Source organism: Crocuta crocuta, unplaced genomic scaffold, assembly GCF_008692635.1.
Source record: "Crocuta crocuta isolate KB4526 unplaced genomic scaffold, BGI_CrCroc_1.0 scaffold1156, whole genome shotgun sequence".
NCBI classification, from domain to species: Eukaryota; Metazoa; Chordata; class Mammalia; order Carnivora; family Hyaenidae; genus Crocuta; species Crocuta crocuta.
The window spans coordinates 137721-156054 of record NW_027528862.1 but is presented as its reverse complement, the minus strand read 5'-3'; the positions used below and the strand labels follow the sequence as shown (position 1 = coordinate 156054).

The 18334-nt window shown below is 47.7% G+C and overlaps 1 protein-coding gene across 1 annotated transcript in view; it reads left to right on the top strand.

Moving 5' to 3' along the window:
• Nucleotides 1-18334, top strand: part of TMEM255A (transmembrane protein 255A) — a 52852-nt gene that overhangs the window by 10644 nt on the left and 23874 nt on the right. The window contains 5 exon segments of the mRNA XM_077756273.1: nt 1260-1322; nt 3614-3703; nt 9415-9483; nt 10737-10808; nt 11211-11299. Coding sequence (XP_077612399.1) covers nt 1260-1322; nt 3614-3703; nt 9415-9483; nt 10737-10808; nt 11211-11299 — 383 coding nt within the window.

Genomic DNA, 18334 nt, shown 5'->3' with positions numbered 1-18334 from the left:
TCCTTCTTAAATAAATAAATAAATAAAGCAAGCAAGCAAGCAGGTGGGAGATGGGCATAGCTTACCTGTTGAGTGAGGATGTTCTCAGTACAGTCTTGGATAGCAAAGGATATACTCTTAATGCACTTTGGCTTTTATTTCACAACAGGGGCTGCTGGCTGAGTGGCCCTGCGGAACTAGTCCTTGGACATTTGTATTCATTCCTTCCCATCCTTTCCTTTCATCCTTGGGTTTCTGAGACAGCTATCCAGCCCCCCAGGCTGCCCCACCACATCCTGCCTGGCCCTTGGGTCCATTAGATTTCCCAGCTCAGGTGTAAGGCTTGGGGGCCTCAGACTGAAGTAGATGCCCCTGTTAGCCAACATAAGGCTGCAGATGGAAACCTGGACCATTAGTGAGGTTAAGAGATACATAACTACATCTCTGAGCTTGTGTTAAGATTTATTGGTCCATGCTCACCACTCTTTACTTCCGTTTTTATCCCCATCAACAGCCTTTGGTTAGTGATCGTGTGCAGCTGAGACTGGCCACCTCAGTCCACTAATGGCAGAAATGATAGGAAAGTGGGACCTGCTACACTGAGCCATCATCCTAGACAGGGAAATTGTTTCCCAGGGTTTTACGCTGCCATTTCAGTTTGCCCTCTAATGAATGCTTTCTGTCCATAAATGAAGCAGAGATGGAAGAGGAGGTGAATAAGTGCTAACATAAATTGCAGTGGGCNAAGCTTTCAAAGAGCAGGGTTTGTTTTTTTTTTTTTAAAGTCTAGGTTAAGGTGCTTGCTGATTTCTAAAGTACTTCCTGGGTTTGATTAGTGTGCCAGATGCATCAAAAATTGCTATTTCAAATCTTCATTTTGTAATCCATGTATCAGAGTAGAAGGTCTCTTTTCAAAAAAATAAAAAAGGATTCAGATCAAAATATAACGCGTGCTTTTCACCATTATATGTCTCTTACTGACTCACCAGTCACGCGCTAGGTAATGGATATTGGCATTGAAATAGGCAGGCTCTGAAAAGCTCTGGTTGACCTTTACTCATAGCTTTTCGGTCTGATTTATTTCTACGAGGAAAAATTTTGCAAATAGCAGGAGAAAAGCTTTTATTGAACACTTCGTATCTGTGTAACAACTGCATGTGGCTTCAGCATCTATGCCCCAGTTCTTTCCCGTTGTCCTGCACCATATCCAGGAGCTGCACTCATCATGTGGCCAGGCTGGCCACATTCCCACATCCTTTCTTTGCCATGTTGCTTTGCAGCTCGGCTTTGGATCATTCCTTGGAATCATCGGATCAAACCTTGTCGAGAACAAACGGCAGATGGTAAGTTTTCACTGCTACAGAATCACACTCTTTGACAAAGCTCAATATATTTATGACTTAAGGAACACACTTCTTAAGGTTGCCCAGATTGGGCCACAAAAGTACCTGCTCCTTTGCCTTCTCTCCTCAGCCTCCAGGGAACTCGTTCTAAAGTGACCCTGTGGTATGGGACTTGTTCTCATCTTGCCCGACGCTCCCTTGGTGCCCTAGTTGGTCTCCTTAAGTCAGAAGGATAGTATATTCTGAATCTTGCCCTTTGCTTCCCTCCTCCCTCTCAGATGCATAACCTTTGGGGGAGGTTTTTGCAGAGGGTGCCTGGCTTTTAGGGTATTACAGTCTAGGAGACTTAGATCAAGAGGACAAACCACATTGGGGACACACAGAAGACAAAATTACGAAGCCAACCTAAAGTATTCCCACAAACCATAGTTCAAAGCTAAGTGTGTTATAAGGTTCAAAGGAAGAAGGACCATGTAGCAGGAGGTAAAACTAGAAAGTTCTGTGTCCTAATGAGGGCCACAAGGGGCAAGCTGTTGGGTTTCCTGGCATGGACTGAATTGCAAGCATCTTGCAGTTTGATTGGCTTGTAAATCAAGATGCCTCGTGAGTGGTCAGATGGTGGACTGATTAGGCTCCCCCAGTACAAGCCTCTGTGGCATCTAGACTTTGATAATAGGGTCTATTTAACAGCAAGTTTAATCAGATAACGTCATAGCTCCCAGGACAGAGAACTCTAACTGTATGTCCTCAGATGAATCACCCTCAAGGGAGAGCTCATAGTCCTCTTCTTCCATTTCACCTAGACTTCCCGCCTCCCCTGCCAGTTATGTTTGTACTTGGTGCTTACATTATTCAAAATAACGGGGGAGTTTTAATTGTAAAGCTGATCATAGCATAGCTAATAATGCTGGTCTCATGACATCGTTCATCCATTATTTACCAATTCTCTGTAGCGCTGTGAAGTGAGACTTATGGGGAGAGGCTTCTGAACAATTCCTGAAGGAGACGAGTATTTCCTCCTGGCCTGTTGGGGAGGGAGAACCTTAGGGTGGCCTTGACTTTGATTTGATTTTACCCAGGAGAGCAGTTCACTGCTGTGCTATTTCTCCCTCTTTACCCCCAAACACCTCAAGGAACCAAAACACTGATTCTCTCTAGTCTTGAGGGTCAACATGGGCACCCTGTAAGTACCTCCCCCCACGTTGGGTTGTAGTATCACCCTTGTAGTAGAAGACAGATTATTAGGAAAAGTTGTCACTTAACATGATCATATAACATAACATACGTATATATATACACTCATAAACATATATACTCATATACATATACATACATACTCATCACATAACATGATGAGTATAGGGCTGTCTGATTCAAGCAAACCCTTTTCTTACTTAAAAATTTTGTTAAGGTGCCTAGGTGGCTCAGTTGGTTCAGCGTCCAACTCTGGCCCAAGTCATGATCTCCAGGTTCATGAGTTCAAGCCCTGCATCGGGCTCTGTAGTGACAGCTCAGAGCCTGGAGCCTGCTTCAGATTCTGTGGCTCCCTGTCTCTCTGCCCCCCCCCCACTCACACTCTGTGTCTCCCTCTCTCAAAAATAAATAAACATTAAAAATTTCATAAAAAATAATACATTAAAAAAATTGTGTATATATTACACAGAGTTGATCGGTTCCAGAGACTTCAACCCTTGTCAGATGTCTTTGGTATTTAAATCTTAGTAAGTTGATTGTTCTTTCCTCAGTGATGCAGAAGGCCATGTAGGGTTGTGTGGGGCCTCAGGATCATCCCTGTCTTCATCAGTGCCCACTGTGAGGGGTTGAGAAGAACACTGGACTAGGAGTTGGTGGGCACCAGGCTTCTCTGTAGACCAGATGGTGACCCTGGGCACACCACTTCCCCTCTTTGAGCCTCCAATCCCCCAGTAAATAAAATAGGGGTTGGACCACATGATGTCAAAGGTCCAGCATCTTTCTGAGTCTGAGTGTGGAAGAGCCACACACATTCCTCCTCGGACAGTTGGCTGGATGTCACCCTCTTCATTTGGTGCTCACAGACTCACTGAATGAGTTTCTTAGCTTGCCCTGAACATGGTAAAAGTGCTTCAGTGGCCCGTTCCCTGCCTCCCCTGGCTCCCACTCATCCTGCATGGTTGAAGAGCACCCTCGTGGGGTGGGTGGCCAGAGTTCTGTGTTGGCTGCGTTGGCATTCTCTTGGGGACCATCTAGTCTGCAGAAGCAGTAAGAGTGGAAGGCTAACATGCACTTTTGTTCCCCCCTCACCCTCGCAGCTGGTGGCTTCCATCGTCTTTATCAGCTTTGGGGTGATCGCCGCCTTCTGTTGTGCCATTGTCGACGGAGTCTTTGCTGCCAGACACATCGTGAGTACTTACAAGTGCTGGGTGCAAGACAACGTGCGACACAGCAAAAGGCTTTAATGAGTGTGCAGGATATGTGTTCAGTGCTGTGAGGGGTATAGAAGCGGGAGAAAACAAGATCCCTGGCTCAGTTGCTGACAGTTGAGGACAGCACGGGACACACAGTCATCTAGAGAACAGGGGTGGAGCTGGGGGTATATAAACTCTAAGTACCAGAGCAGTTTATCCTTCACTCTGGCAGCCAGGGAAGGCTTCCTGGTGGTGGTGGGAGCTAAGCCTTTGACATGTGGCTGAGATTTGGAAAGGCAGAGGGAAGGGCTTTGGGGCCAGGGAAATGGCTGGGAGGTGACAGTGGCAGCGAGGACACAGGGAGGAGCAGGGAGGCCAGGGACTTGAGAGCCTTGGAGCCTTCAGCAGCCACAAGAACAGACCATGAGGACAGAGTCACCTTTTCTCAGTCACCTGAACTTTGCTGTCCCTACAACCGTGGTTGGCATTTAGTGATGTTATTGGGTTCCAGAGAAGGCCCCAGAGTTAGAAGCCTCCACTCAGAGTCCATTCCTGGAGCCCGGGTGCCAAATCCATCCTCCTCTGGAGAAGCTACGCCTTGAGAAAGGCCACTTTGTTTCTGAAACCCAAACCTGTACTCTTGTTTGAGGAAGCCTGGGATTCAGGGCATTCCTGTGTGGCTCTCTACAGGAGTCCTTCACCCTCTTTCAGCACTTTCCATTCCGTACTGTTTCCAGACTATTCTGCTAAGGCCGACTTCTCCAGTAGGCACAATAGGCACAGAGCCTGTGACCCATAGGACTGTCAGGGTTCAGTAAAATNTATCCCTGATCTGGCCCACAAACCCAAATCAAAAGCGAGCCACAGCAACTTACTGGGCCCCTACAACAAACACAAGTACTCCTTTCATTCCTCCTGAATCAGCATGGAGAAGGAAAGCACCTCGTGAACTAGTTGGAACTGTTTTGCTTTCCAAAACAACTGAATTGGAGCAAAATTGCTTTACCAGACTCTTCTGTGGATCAGTGATATTTTATTCCATTTCAGTCACTGGCTAATAGTGCAGGTCATCCTGCGGGGGCCTTGTGGGTATGGCTGGATCTGGGGAAGGATGATCTGTGACATTATTATTTCAATTCCAACTTGCTCTTGGACCCTCTTCCCAGGCGTAAGAGTCAGTCCCTCACTTGCCAAGATTGGAGAGACTCATGTGATTGGTGCTTCCCCACAAGCAGTCTCCGAATTGGTGTCTCAGGAGAGGATTTCTGGGCAGAGGGCAGAGTAAGGGGTGAGAAAGAGAGGCTCTTTGCCCACTTTTCTTCCAGAGGCAAGAATTTAAATGTCTGCCCCTATATCAGACCCATCCCTCCTGATTTTAGTTATGAGCAGCCATCTTATTCATCTTTTTCTTCTTAAAGAGGCCAGTGATACACAGGGAACTTGGAACATCCACAAGCCTACCACCCTAACCTAGCAATCCTTACCATTTTTGCATATGACCCTCTGAGTAAGTGTCAGTTGTGTGGCTGTAGCATGGCTGCAGACCATCATGGCATGCGTGCTATTTGGCATTCAACAGGAGCCATCTTGATAACAAGAATGCCTTGTTTCTGTGTAGTGCATTTAGCTTTTCAGTGTGCCTTCACATCTATTATCTCATTGGAGACCCACAGCAATCCTGTGGGCTATGTAGGGCAGGCATTATTATCCCCAGTTGACAAGCAGTATTCACTCTGCAGCAGTCTCCATGGTAACAGAGGCCTAGTGGCCAAGAAGCCTGCAGTAGATTTTGATGGCATCACGAGCTAAAATGGCTCCCTCTTCTTCCCTCCTCCTCCCACTCCTAATGTGTTGTGTTTTTTTAAACAGCTTTATTGAGATGTAGTTCACATCCCATATAAGTCACCCACTTAAAGTGTACAATCCAGTGGTTTTTAGTTACGTGCAAACCACCACCACATCAATTTTAGAAGATTTTCATCATCATCTCCCAACAGAAGCCCCATGCACTTGGCTCTCACCTCCCTATACTTCCAGTCCCCTCAGCCCTAGGCAACCACTAGTCTACTTGTTTTTATCTTTATAGATTACCTTATACTAATTAACCTTTCATATTAATGGAATCATAGAATACCATGGCCTTTTGCGACCTGACTTCTTTCACTTGGTATGCTATCCCCAGGGTTCACCCATGTCATAGCATGTATCATTGCTTCATATCTTTTCATGGCCTAATAATATTCCATCATATGGATATACCACATGCTGTTTGTCCATTCACCGGCTGATGGGCATTTGGGTTGTTTCCAACTGGTAGCTTTTATTAATAATGCTGTCCTAAACAGTCAGGTGCCATGTGGCCATATGTTTTCATTTTCCTTGGGGTATATAGCTAGGAGAGAATTTCCCGGCTATACGGTAACCGTGTTTACCCTTTTGAGGACCTACTGGACAGTTTCCCAAAAGAGCCACACCATTTGACATTCCCACCAGAAGTGTGTGTAGGAGAGCTCCAATTTCTCTGCATCTTGTGAACTCTTATTATCTGACTTTTTAATTCTAGTGTACCCTTAGCCATCCTAGTGGGAATAAAGTGGTATCTCAGTGCGGTTTTGATTTGCGTTTCCTTGACGCTCTTGAATGTTTTTGATCACTGGCCTCTGTCAAAGGCAACGGGGAAAAATCTAAGTTACACTTAATGGAAGTCTCCTCTAATAGCCCTGTCACTGACTCCAGGCCCCCCAGTACTTCCTACAATTAGTTGCCTGCAGCAAAGCGTTTGATTTGTGCATTCGGGTTAAGGCTGGGTGAATCTTTTAGAAAACCTTCCTGCTTACACCGCACCTGTCCTCAGACATCCGCCCGTCCTCACTGACACCCAGAGAGTTTTGAGGAAGTAGGCTTAATATATGGCAGTATCCGTTGGCCAGTTTAATGAAAGGCCCTTTTGGTCCCTAGCACCATGTGGGTGGGCTAAAGCCAGGCTTTTCTTTTTATAAACAATGTATTTTTAAAAAGATGTTATTTTTAAGTAGTCTCTACACCCAACGTGGGGCTCGAGCTCACAAGCCCGAGATCAAGAGTTGCGTGCTCTTCCAGCTGACCAGCCGGACGCCCCTAAAGCCAGCCTTTCCTGTTGATGTCTCTCAGCACTATCCCGCCCTACCCTTTGACTTGGGGGTGTGTGAGCTTCCTCTCAAGACCTACCTGCTTACACACCCTTCTAAATGTGCCTTCTTCCTTCACTCTCTTGTCTCCTATTTCTTTCCTTCCCCCTCCCCCAACATGGCCATTAGCCAGCTGGGAAGGTCACTTTGCCTTCTTGTACCACAGTTTCCTCCTCTTCCAAGTGGATGTAATAGTAACCTACCTCTTGGGCTCAGCCTGAGTGTGACAGGAAGTAATAATGGGTGCGAATAGGCCTTCCACACAAATCAATGTCCATTTCCATCTCTTCACTCCAGAGTTGGTAGCCCTTCAGATTTTTTTTAAATGTTTATTTATTTATTTATTTTTACAAATAGTTTATTGTCAAATTAGTTTCCACATAACACCCAGTGCTCATCCCCACAAGTGTCCTCCTCCATGCCCATCCCCCCAACATCCATCAGTCCTCAGTTTTTGTCAGCATTCAAGAGTCTCTCATGGTTTGCCTCTCTCCCTTTCCCCCACCATTTCCGCCCTTCTTCTCCCCCTTGTTCCTCCGTCAAGTTCCTCCTAATCCTCCTATACGTGCAAACATATGATATTTGTCCTTCTCTGCCTGACTTATTTTGCTCAGCATAACACCCTCAAGGTCCATCCATGTTGGGTAGCCCTTCAGATTAAAAAGGTTGGCAAGCTCTCACAGAGTGACTCTTTCCTACTTCCCAGTTGCCAGGGCTTATTCCTTCTCCGGAGTCTCAATGCAGAATGGCAGCTAGAGGCAGCGAAGGGACAACCATCACACACGTCCGTCTTCATTTGGGGCAGTTGGCTGAATGCTTTTTGCAGAACCAGGAGGTCGGGAGGGCTGTGACCAGCATATCAAGCCTCCCTTTCCACAAGATCGTCATGGCCTCTGCTATTCTGCAAACGTGGAAAATAAACCTGCTGTGTATGAACATGAGAACCTTCATTCCTTCCCCCCCTGACTCCAGCCTCAGGCAACAGGGCAATGTACTTTCAGAACAGTGAACCAGGGGCGCCTGGGTGGCTTAGTCGGTTAAGCTTCCGACTTTCGCTTAGGTCATGATCTCGCGGTTCGTGGGTTCGAGCCCCGCGTCGGGCTCTGTGCTGACTGCCAGCTCAGAGCCTGGAGCCTGTTTCAGAGTCTGTGACTCCCTCTCTCTCTGACCCTCCCCTGCTCACGCTGTCTCTCTCTCTCTCCTAGAAATAAATAAAAATATTAAAAAAAAAAAGAACAGTGAACCAATGGGAGGTTCCTGTAGAAGCAGCTGATGGAAAGTCTCAGGTCCTGGATGGGGCTGGGAGGCAGGAGGCACTGGGGTGTCAGGAACAGGAGATGTCAAATCATCCGTGGGGAAAGCAGCCCCCGGGGTTATTGAAAATGGCAAGAAAAGTGGGGGCAGGAGGAAAGGTGCTTTGGCTAACCCCTGCCCAGGTCAGTTTACATGAACTTCTTGTCCCATCCTAACCTGCTTTTGGCCGGAGCTCCACCACCACTCAGGAGATGGTTAGTGTCACCCCAGAAGTTGACGGCATCCCCTGCCTGCAAGTTTCCAGGCAGCCCTGGATTGTGTCTGTCTGCTCTACCCTGGCCCCCATGCCTGGGAGTTCCCTCAGCAGGAAGCTGGCCCAGCCAGGAGGGCAAGCTAGCTGCGCTTGAGCCCCATGTTAGTTTTCTGGGCTTTAGCAGTATATTTGGAGTTCACTGTCTTTATCTAATCTGTGTAGTTGAGTGAAAACGGCTCATAGTGCAGTTGAGTTAAACTCTACAGCAGTTTCAGGGCACTCTGGGGGCTCAGTCGGTTAAAGGTTCGACTCTTGGTTTCACCTCAGGTCATGATCTCTTGGTTTTGTGAGTTCGATCCCTGCTTCGGGCTCTGTGATGACAGTGCACAGCCCTGCTTGGGATTCTCTCTCTCCGTCCCTCTCTGTCCCTCCCCCACTCATGTTTTCTCTGTCTCTCTCAAAATAAATCAATAAACTTAAAAAAAAATCTACAGCAGTCTCAATAGCTGCTCAGCCCCCTAGGGCTTGCTTCCTGAACTCTTCCTTCTGCGAAAGCTGTGGCAATGACACCAGGGAGCACATGTCAGCCACTTGAAGTCCTGTCCTCAGGTGATAATGAGACATCATTGTTGGAGTTGGGCTCCCTCCTTTTGGGAGTATGGTGTCACAAGCATTTTGAATCTTGTTCCCAGGGGACTCTTTGGAAGAAGACAAAGACCTGAAATACAAGAAAACCAGAGAGGATATTTCAAGAAACCCATTTCTTAGTCAATTTCTGAATTTCTCATGAACCAAGTGGCCCAACAGAAAGCAGTTATTAGAACATCTTATTCTAATCCTCAGATTCTCAGGCTCCATAGATGGGCAACTTTCAGAAATTAACACAATCCACGGTCTGCTCATGTGTGTGTGTGTGTGTGTGTGTGTGTGTGTGTGTGTGTGTGTTTTCAAATCTTTTACTACCCATCAGAGCACTTGCTGCTTTATTTTCCAAAACCGACACTCCTTTGGTTTGGTGCTTCCCTTTCCAGGATCTGAAACCGCTCTATGCTAACCGGTGCCACTACGTCCCCAAGACATCCCAGAAGGAAGCTGAGGAGGTGAGCCAGAATGAGAGTGCATGCCTTACTTTTTGGAAAAGTCTTCCGTTCTGCCTGCAACCCCCTTCCTTTTACTCCTTTTCACAGGCCTACGGCTTGCTGTTAGGTGTCTGTAGTTGATTTGCTCAGTGGGTCAGAGCACAACTCTAATGAGGTCACAGTCATAGGTTGGAGCCTCATGAGGCCTGATCAGATTTACTTTGCTCTGTGGCCGCAGGCTGCCCCTCTGACCCCAGCAGGCGGCCTCTCCGTGTGTGGCTTTGATCCCAAGAGGGACTGATGAGTACAGAGGCCACAGGGCAGGCCCCTTCCCCAGCTCCGTGGATGGTGGTCCAGTTGCCTGGACGCGGTGCCCAGCTGGAAGAAGAGCGGGAGCCCCACCAAAGCACTGGGCCTGGACCAGGGAGGCAGGGTCTGGGTCTCACACGCAGGGGGTAGTCAGGAAGCCAGATGAAGGTATTTGAGAAACCTGGTCCACTCTAAGGCTCTGAGAAGGCCTGGACTGTGGGCCCGGCCCCTCTCAGGACACCCCACAAGGCCAGTCTGCTAAGGCACGACAGCTTGTCTCACTTGCCCCACACGGATCTCCTCGTGGTCCACACCACCTCGCGCAGCTAAAGGCAGTGGGCAGCGAGGTGAAGCATGGCTCCGGGCCATTTTGAGAAATTAACCCGACCCACTGCCTGCTTGTGTGTGGGCACAGTCATCGTCCCCCAGCCCAGAGATCCCTTCGATATGAAACTACCTCCCAACGTCCTTCGATGGCCCTCCTCCCAACGCATCAGGGCAGGCATTTCTATTATGGCTCTGCCTTTCACTTCTCCCCCTACTCTCCCTACAATCCCAGCTTTACCGTTTTTCTAACTATCCATGGGTTCAAAGGGAGGAGTAGAAACCTGCACGTGCCAACAGCTTCTCAGAAAGGCAGTGAGCATTTGGCTGGAGGACCCAATATAGAAAAAGCGCCCGTGTACTACAAACAGTCTCTATAACACAGTGAAACACATTCACAAAGCACTTCCTTGCATCCATAAGGGGACGAGAGTCTGGAAGATTTCTTCCAAACAGAAGACGGTAAATGGAAATTGATCTTTTACGTGTTTTTGTGAACTTGAGATGGGTGAGATGTCATTGCTGTTCTGATTTTGTGGCAATCACTTTCTTGTGTTAACTTGGTGACTGTAAAAATATTAATGATTTCCATAGGTTCACTTGTAACCCTGGTCCCCCTAACCCTATTTTTCCTATATAAGGTCATAAGTTCCTCAACCAAAAATTCTCCTTCCGCGAGGGTTATGAGGAACCTTACCCAGGCAGCTAGAGAGGTACTATTGTACTTCAGAGTGCATGTGACAGCCTTTCTGTCTTCCTCCGCATCGGATCCCCCTCCCCTCGTCCCCTGACTCCCCTTCCCCACCTACCTTCATTTCCTGCTGCCATTTGTCCTTCTGTCTGTCCTTCCATCCATCCTCCTCTGCATCTCCGCCCTTCAGGGATAGGGCACTAAGGGCTGTGGCTGAGGCTGGATGGACCCCAGCTACGCCGTGGCTCAAGTCAGGCACAGGCCGGCCAGCCCCGTGCCCAGCCCCCTCCCTCTCCTGCGTTGGTGTGTTCATTTCACAGCCATCCTTACCGTCTCCATCAGTCACTAACTCATAGTGCCGGTCCCAGAGGGTCCTGCCTCCCACCCAGTGCCAGCCCATCTCCTCACTGTTGTGTGCCCCCAGGTGAACTGCCCTCACCTCAGCCGTGGATTCTGCACGCCTCGCATCCGGGGCAACACCTGCTTCTGCTGTGATCTCTACAACTGTGGCAAGTAAGTGCCGCGCGCCCGGGCACAGGCATGATGGTTTGACCACAGTGGGCACTAGAGGGGCTGGGGCAGGCAGGGGGTGGCACAAGGGCACACAGTAAGGGTCAGAGAAATGGAAGATGTTGGTCTGTCAACAGATTTCAGCTAATAAGCATTACCTGCCTTCTCCGTGCCAAGGCATTGCGCTAAGTACTTTGGAATACTTGATCTCATTTTGTTCTTACCTGTGATGTGTGTAGGGTTATTCTCTCTATTTTACAGATGTTGAGAGTGAGGTTCAGAGGAGGCAGACACCTCGCCCAAGGTCACCCAGAACTTGAAAACGGTAGAGGTAGAGTTCAAACCCAGTCTGTCTAAGTCCAAGTTCAACAGCATTCAACAAATAGTTATTGAGCTCTTTCTCTGGGCCTGGGCCTGTTCTAGACACTGCTGATTCAGCAGCAAACAAAATAAAAGTCCTTGCCCTTATGAAGCTTGTATTTTATTAGGGAAGACAGTCAACAATCAATATACAATATGCCAGGTGTTGATCAGAGTTCTGAGAAAAAAATGAAGCAGGAGAGGTAGACAGGTAGTGACAAGGTGGAGTGTATGTGCTGTGTGAGACAGAGGAGCCAGGGAAGGTCTCTTTGGGGATGTGATATTTGTGCAGAGACCCGAACAAAGTGAGAGAGCAACCCAAGTTGATACCTGGGGAAAGTGTGTTTTCAAACAGCAAGAACATCAAGTGCAAGGGCCCTGAGGCAGAAGCAGGCTCAGTGCTAATCTTATTTCAGCCACTCGGCTCTCTGCCCTCTATTGCAAAAACGTCACTTTCTCTTTTTCTCAACACATATGTAGAGGTGCCTGGGTGGCTCAGTCGGTTGAGCATCTGACATCAGCTCAAGTCATGATCTCACAGTTCATGAGTTCAAGCCCCGTATCGTGCCCTGTGCTGACAGCTCAGAGCCTGAAGCCTGATTCAGATCCCTTCCCCCACTCAAAAATAAATAAATAAATACACGTTAAAAATTTTTAAAAAGCATGTTTAGGTGGTAGGAATGTAGTCTATTGCCAAGGAGCTCACAGATGTGTAGAGAAGACAGACATGAGAACAACTGACAACATGCAACAGAGTGTGATAGGTACAGTGGGGACCAGTGGATATACTGGGGACCCTGGTGACCCAAATGACTGAAAGTCAGAGTTGCTGGGGGACAGCGTCAAGGAGGAGGTGACATGGGAGCTGAAATTTATAGGGTAAGGAGGGAGTTGGGAAGCAAACCAAAAGGGGGTAGAGGTGAGGAGGGTATTCCCAGCAGTTGTGAGGTGGGAAGAGGTCTACAGGGGGTAGGTGGTGAGGCTGATCTATAAGAGGCCAGATCAGTGACTTTAGACTTGACCCTGTAAGCAATTTGGACTTGACCTTGAAAGCCACTGAATGGCATAGCAAGGGTGCCGAGGGCCTGGAGACAGAGAGGGAAGGAAGGAGTTGGCAGATGGATGCAGCCCCCTCCCAAGCCCCACCCCCTACTCTTGGTGCTGTAGGGCCTGTGTCTCTGGTTTGAGGATTAAGGCCTGACCAACTGGAGGCAGGGCGGAGAGGTGGGGAGACTGGCACCAGCCTTTTCCCTTCTTCGCTTGCAGCAGCCTCATTTTGTTCAAAGGTTTGGCGGCGGAGGAAGAGAAACTTAAAGACTCAAATGAGGTTTAGGGATTATCTGGGAGGTTCAATTATTCATGTTGTAATAATAACTAACACTTGTAAAGGACTTCCCTCCTCAGCAGTGGTGATGGCTATAATTATACTTCCTGAGCTCATCCTTCCAAAAATGATCAAAGGAATGTAAAATAGGTCCTAGGGGAATTGGGGTTATTTTGCTATCTTTCCTTTGGCCTCCCCTGATGCCCCCTCTCCCTCCTGCTCTCCCCCTCCTCTGGCCCGCTCCTCTTCTTTTCCCACTTCCTGGCCTCCTGGGGGGTGGAGGGGTGGGGCTGGGAGCTGTCCAGCACCTGGGGGCCCAGGATGCAGAGGAGCAGAGGCCCCCTGGCAGGGGCTGTGAAGTGATTCCTTGCAGACAGAGCCTTTCTCTCTGCAGTTAGGTGTGCTTCTGGAAAAGGTTTAAATAAACTAAATCCTACTTCAAATTCCATTTAGTTGGGTCCTTAGGTGACTTTTTTTTCCCCAAAAGTGGAGACTCAAGCCCAATTTATCTTCTTGTCAATCTGAACTTCATAATAACTGACTTTCTTACTTTTTAAAGAAAATGTTTATTTTATTTTTGAGACAGAGAGAGAGCTTGAGCAGGGAAGGGGCAGAGAGAAGAGGGGGGGACAATGGATCTGAAGTGGGTTCTGGGCTGACAGCAGTGGGCCAGACGTGGGGCTTGAACTCACAAACTGAGTAGATCGTGACCTGAGCCAGTTGGACGCTTAACAGACTGAGCCACCCAGGTGCCCTTGACTTTCTTACCTTTTTAAAAAAAATTTCTTAATGTTTATTTATTTTCGGTAGACAGAGAGAACACAAACAGGAAAGGAGGAGAGAAAGAGGGAGACACAGAATCTGAAGCAGTCTCCAGGCTCTGACCTGTCAGCACAGGGCTGGATGTGGGGCTTGAACCCACACACTGTGAGATCATGACCTGAGCTGAAGTTGGATGCTTAACTGACTGAGCCACCCAGGTGCCCCTGACTTTCTTACTTTCTTAAAGCAAGTTATGCCAGTATTGTCTTCAAGGCTCTCAAGGAACTTTATGAGGAGTGGTGCTAAACTCTGAGCTCTCTAGAAGCAGGGACATGACTTCATCTTAGCTATGTCCCCGGGCCGTGGCACAGGACAGGGCATGAATAAAGACCTAATAAGACAGGAGTGACATTTGTTGGAAAGTACCAAAAAGAAGAATGCCCTTTTCACCAGGAAGATAAAATATTGAACTAGGCAACTGAGAGGTGTCACAGGGACATTGTCCTTAAGCCTGGAAATGGTTTTCACCTACCTGGTGCCCGGACACTGGCCCAGGCATCAGTCAAGGCCCCGTCTGTGGTGCTGAGTTTCCAAGGGCAAAGCCACTAGGAAAAAACTCCACTGAACTTTCCATCAGGAAACAGTCCTACTAGGGTCATAAACCAGGGCCGTGAGACTTAAGAGGTAATGATCCTACAATAGAGGGAAAAGGTTTTCCTTGACTTTTTCCAGCCAGCGCCAAAGAGACCTGAACTCCGGGCCTAAATATAGCCAGCAGCAAGCACTCGCGGAGATGCGGGGCTTTAATTTTGCAGAGCGCGTATTTGTTTTCCTCACACGAAACCTATTTTTAATCAATTGCCAGCTCCTCCAGTCCATTTCCTGGAAAGGAGGCCAAGGGAAAAAAAGTGGGAACAAAAACATCAGGCAGTCGTTTGTACAGTGCTATGGAAACAGAGCTTCTACTGTCCCCTCAAACCCACAGACCTTCTTTGACGTCAAGGCAGTGAGGTTTTAATACCAAACATAGATGACTCCATTTAGCCTTGTGCAGGAAGGTGGCTTTTCTCTAGGACACAGCTCTTCAGCGGCTGCCTTTCAGAGCACCTCACTCAGCTTTGGAGAGGTCAAGTCAATATCACTGGTTCTCGGCGCGTAACCTAAAGGGAAGTGGAAGGAAATGGGAGATGGGGGTTGGTGAACTGCTTCCGCAGGCAATAAGATGGAAGAAGACAGCTTACTTTCATTCACTCCGCCCTTCAACAAAGTTGTATCATGCCCCTACTATGTGCCAGGGACTGTTCAAGAAGAACAGGTATGGGGAAAGCATAATCTTACCCCTCAGGAACTCGGTTTGCCAGAGGGGCTGGGGGTAGGGCAGCTGAGAGTCGTACACAGAATACGTGCAGTGAGAGAGAGGTGCACAAGCTTGCCCGTTACCGTTGTCTGTCCACCAGGAGTTGGCGGATGGTTCCAGGCCCCTACGGAAGAGCAGAAGGAGGCCCTTTAGCCAAGATCTGTTGCCTCCTACTTTGTTAAATGGGGACTGAAACGCAGAGAGGTCATCTGTTTCTCCAGGCACACCCAGCAAGTTGAGAACGAGAGGGCGAAAGCCCATATTGGGTAACCGCTCTCATGATCAATGCCACAATCAGTCTTTGAACTCAGTTACTCATTCACCAGGTATTTATTGATGACTTTCAGCATTTCCACCACTGTGCTAGACAGTGAGGGAGACACACAGAGATGACCCTCGCCCTCAAGAGGTTACAATTTTTTTAAAATGTTTTATTTATTTCTAGGAGAGAGAGAGAGAGACAATGTGAGCAGGGGAGGGTCAGAGAGAGAGGGAGTCACAGACTGAAACAGGCTCCAGGCTCTGAGCTGGCAGTCAGCACAGAGCCCGATGCGGGGCTCGAACCCACGAACCGCGAGATCATGACCTAAGCGAAAGTCGGACGCTTAACCGACTAAGCCACCCAGGTGCCCCAAGAGGTTACAATTTAGACGGAGGCATTACGTCTACCTCGATTGTAGCTACGGCACCCAGCACGGGACTCAGCATGGAAGAGGCTCTCAATAAACATTGGATTAAATGGCTAACCGAATTGTTGACATATGCGAAGTGCCAAACTCAGAGGAACAGACTGTCTGAGGTCGCGGGAGTCCAGGGGAAAAGCTGATGAATGGGCACTGGTCCTTGAAGAAGACACTAGAGAGATGGTTGTAGAAGTGAGCAGCGGGGAGGGTTAGGACAGGCAGAGAGCAGATGGCACAACCTTCCATGCAGGGAGACAATCCGAGCACACGTTCGAAAGAAGTACCCAGCATGGCCAGCTGGGGGCTTCTCAAGGCTCCCGCCTAGCCAGACATTTGGACTCCATTTTGGAACCCGAGTGTGGCAGACTTCGGAATCTGAATCCTTCTTCCTGAAGGGAATGTGGAGCCATGGAAGGATTTTGATTCAATGAATGACTTAGTTTTAAGAATTGTTTGAGGAAGCTTAATGAGGCAGTGGTAGGGTCTGGTAGGCAGGCCTTGCAGGCATGGACACTGAACACAGTGGAATCCTGAATCTCAAACAGAANTGAGAGACAGAGAGAGCGTGAACAGAGGAGAGGCAGAGAGAGAGACACACAGAATCTGAAGCAGGCTCCAGGGTCTGAGCTGTCAGCACAGTACCCGACGCGGGGCTCAAACCCAGAACCCTTGAACTGTGAGATCATGACCTGAGCTGAAGTCAGATGCTTAACTGACTGAGCCACCCAGGTGCCCCTGTTTTGTTTTTAATTTTTTAAAAATGTTTATTTTTGAGAAAGAGAGAGATGGTGCCCCTGAATCTTGTTCTTAAAAGCATTGACATCTTGGGGCACCTGGGTAGCTCAGTCGTTTAAGTGTCCAACTTNGGTGCTGCTTGAGAGTCTCTCCCTCTTCCTCTGACTCACCCCTGCTTGAGCTCTCTCTGTCTCTCTCTCAAAAATGAGATAAAAACATTTTTAAAAATAAAAAAAAGAACAAGATTCAAAGTTTCCTTGCCAGAGGCTGGCTCTTAGAAGGGAAAAAAAAAATAAGCAAAAAACAAAGCTACGTGTTTTCTTGAGGCCCTATGTGCTTCAGTGCTGCTCTCGTGCGTTCTCTCATGAAATTCCCCAGGCTTGGACAGGTTACGAAAGTTGCTTAGGTCAGAGAGCAGGTAAGTGACAGAGTTGGGACCCAGAGGCAGTTCGACTGCAGAGTGCCCACCGCCTGTCCGTGCTCACTCACAGCCCAGCCCGCCCTCAGTGTGTTGGGAGGCAGACAGAGATCATTCAGGAAAGTCAGAAGTTGGCTCTCAAGCTCTCCAACCCCACACTCACCCTTCTGCATAGGCCTGCCTTTTTACAGCTCTTATACGGGTGTGCCTTTTCGTGGCAGTGCGCGATCTTTCTTCTCACTGCATCAATCTCTTTATTAATACATGCTACTCATGAGATTAATGCCTTAAAATCCCAATAAACATGGGACATGTTAATATTTTATATCCGAAGCAAGAATTTTGTTTAAAAGGATAATGAAATATGTCTTCTTCCTGGATCCCTCTTTAATGGATCATTTCTCCATCCAGTGTCTGATATCCTGGGTGCCAATGTTACAGCTTATGGTTTTCTTTCTACTAGGTTCAATGAAGAATCAAAGATATGTGCAAGTAATATGGAAAAATGTAGCATGAAATATAAATCTGATTTGTTCTATTATAATTAATAAGGATAGAGTAAACAGAATTCAACAATGATTTATGTCGGTGGGGCTCAGTTTTGATTTTGCAATTTGAAAATGTCATGGTTAAGTATAAACTCAAGGCCAGCGTGTCTGGGTTCAAAGCTCACCTCCACTACTTAAATACTTTCTTTCTCTGCTTTGATTTTCTCATCTGTAAGTAACAGAGATAAACATAGCCCCTACCACATAGGCTTATTCTAAAGATTAAGTAAGTTCGTGTTTGCACACTGCTTAGAATAGTACCAGGAGGGGGTGTCCGGGTAGCTCAGTCGGTTAAGCGGTTAAGTGTCCGACTCTTGATTTCAGCTCAAGTCATGATCTCACGGTGGGATTGAGCCCCGGTCAGGCTCTGTGCTGACAATGCTGAGCCTGCTTGGGATTCTCTCTCTCTCCCTCTCTCTCTCTGCCCCTCCACCGCTTGCATGCACATACTCTTTCTCTCTCAAAAGAAATAAGTAAACTTAAAAACAAAGAATAGTACCAGGTAAGAGTAAGTGCTATATAGAACTTTTTATTATAATTATATTNATGAAGATAGATAGATATATGTCTTCTTATTTAATATCAAAAAGAAAATATTCTACCTGCCAAGAGTAATAATTACTTGGGAGCTACTGTAGTCTCTGATGTATGCAGAGAGAGGCCGGTAGTGGGCAGTAAGCTTTCTGTGTATCTGCCCTGCTCGTGGGTGGTCTCCAGCTATAGTCTTGAAAATACTGAAATCTGGCTCACTTTCTGATGAATTAAGATACCTTTAAAATTTCAGTATGGGGGCGCCTGGGTGGCTTAGTCGGTTAAGCGTCCGACTTTCGCTTAGGTCATGATCTCACGGT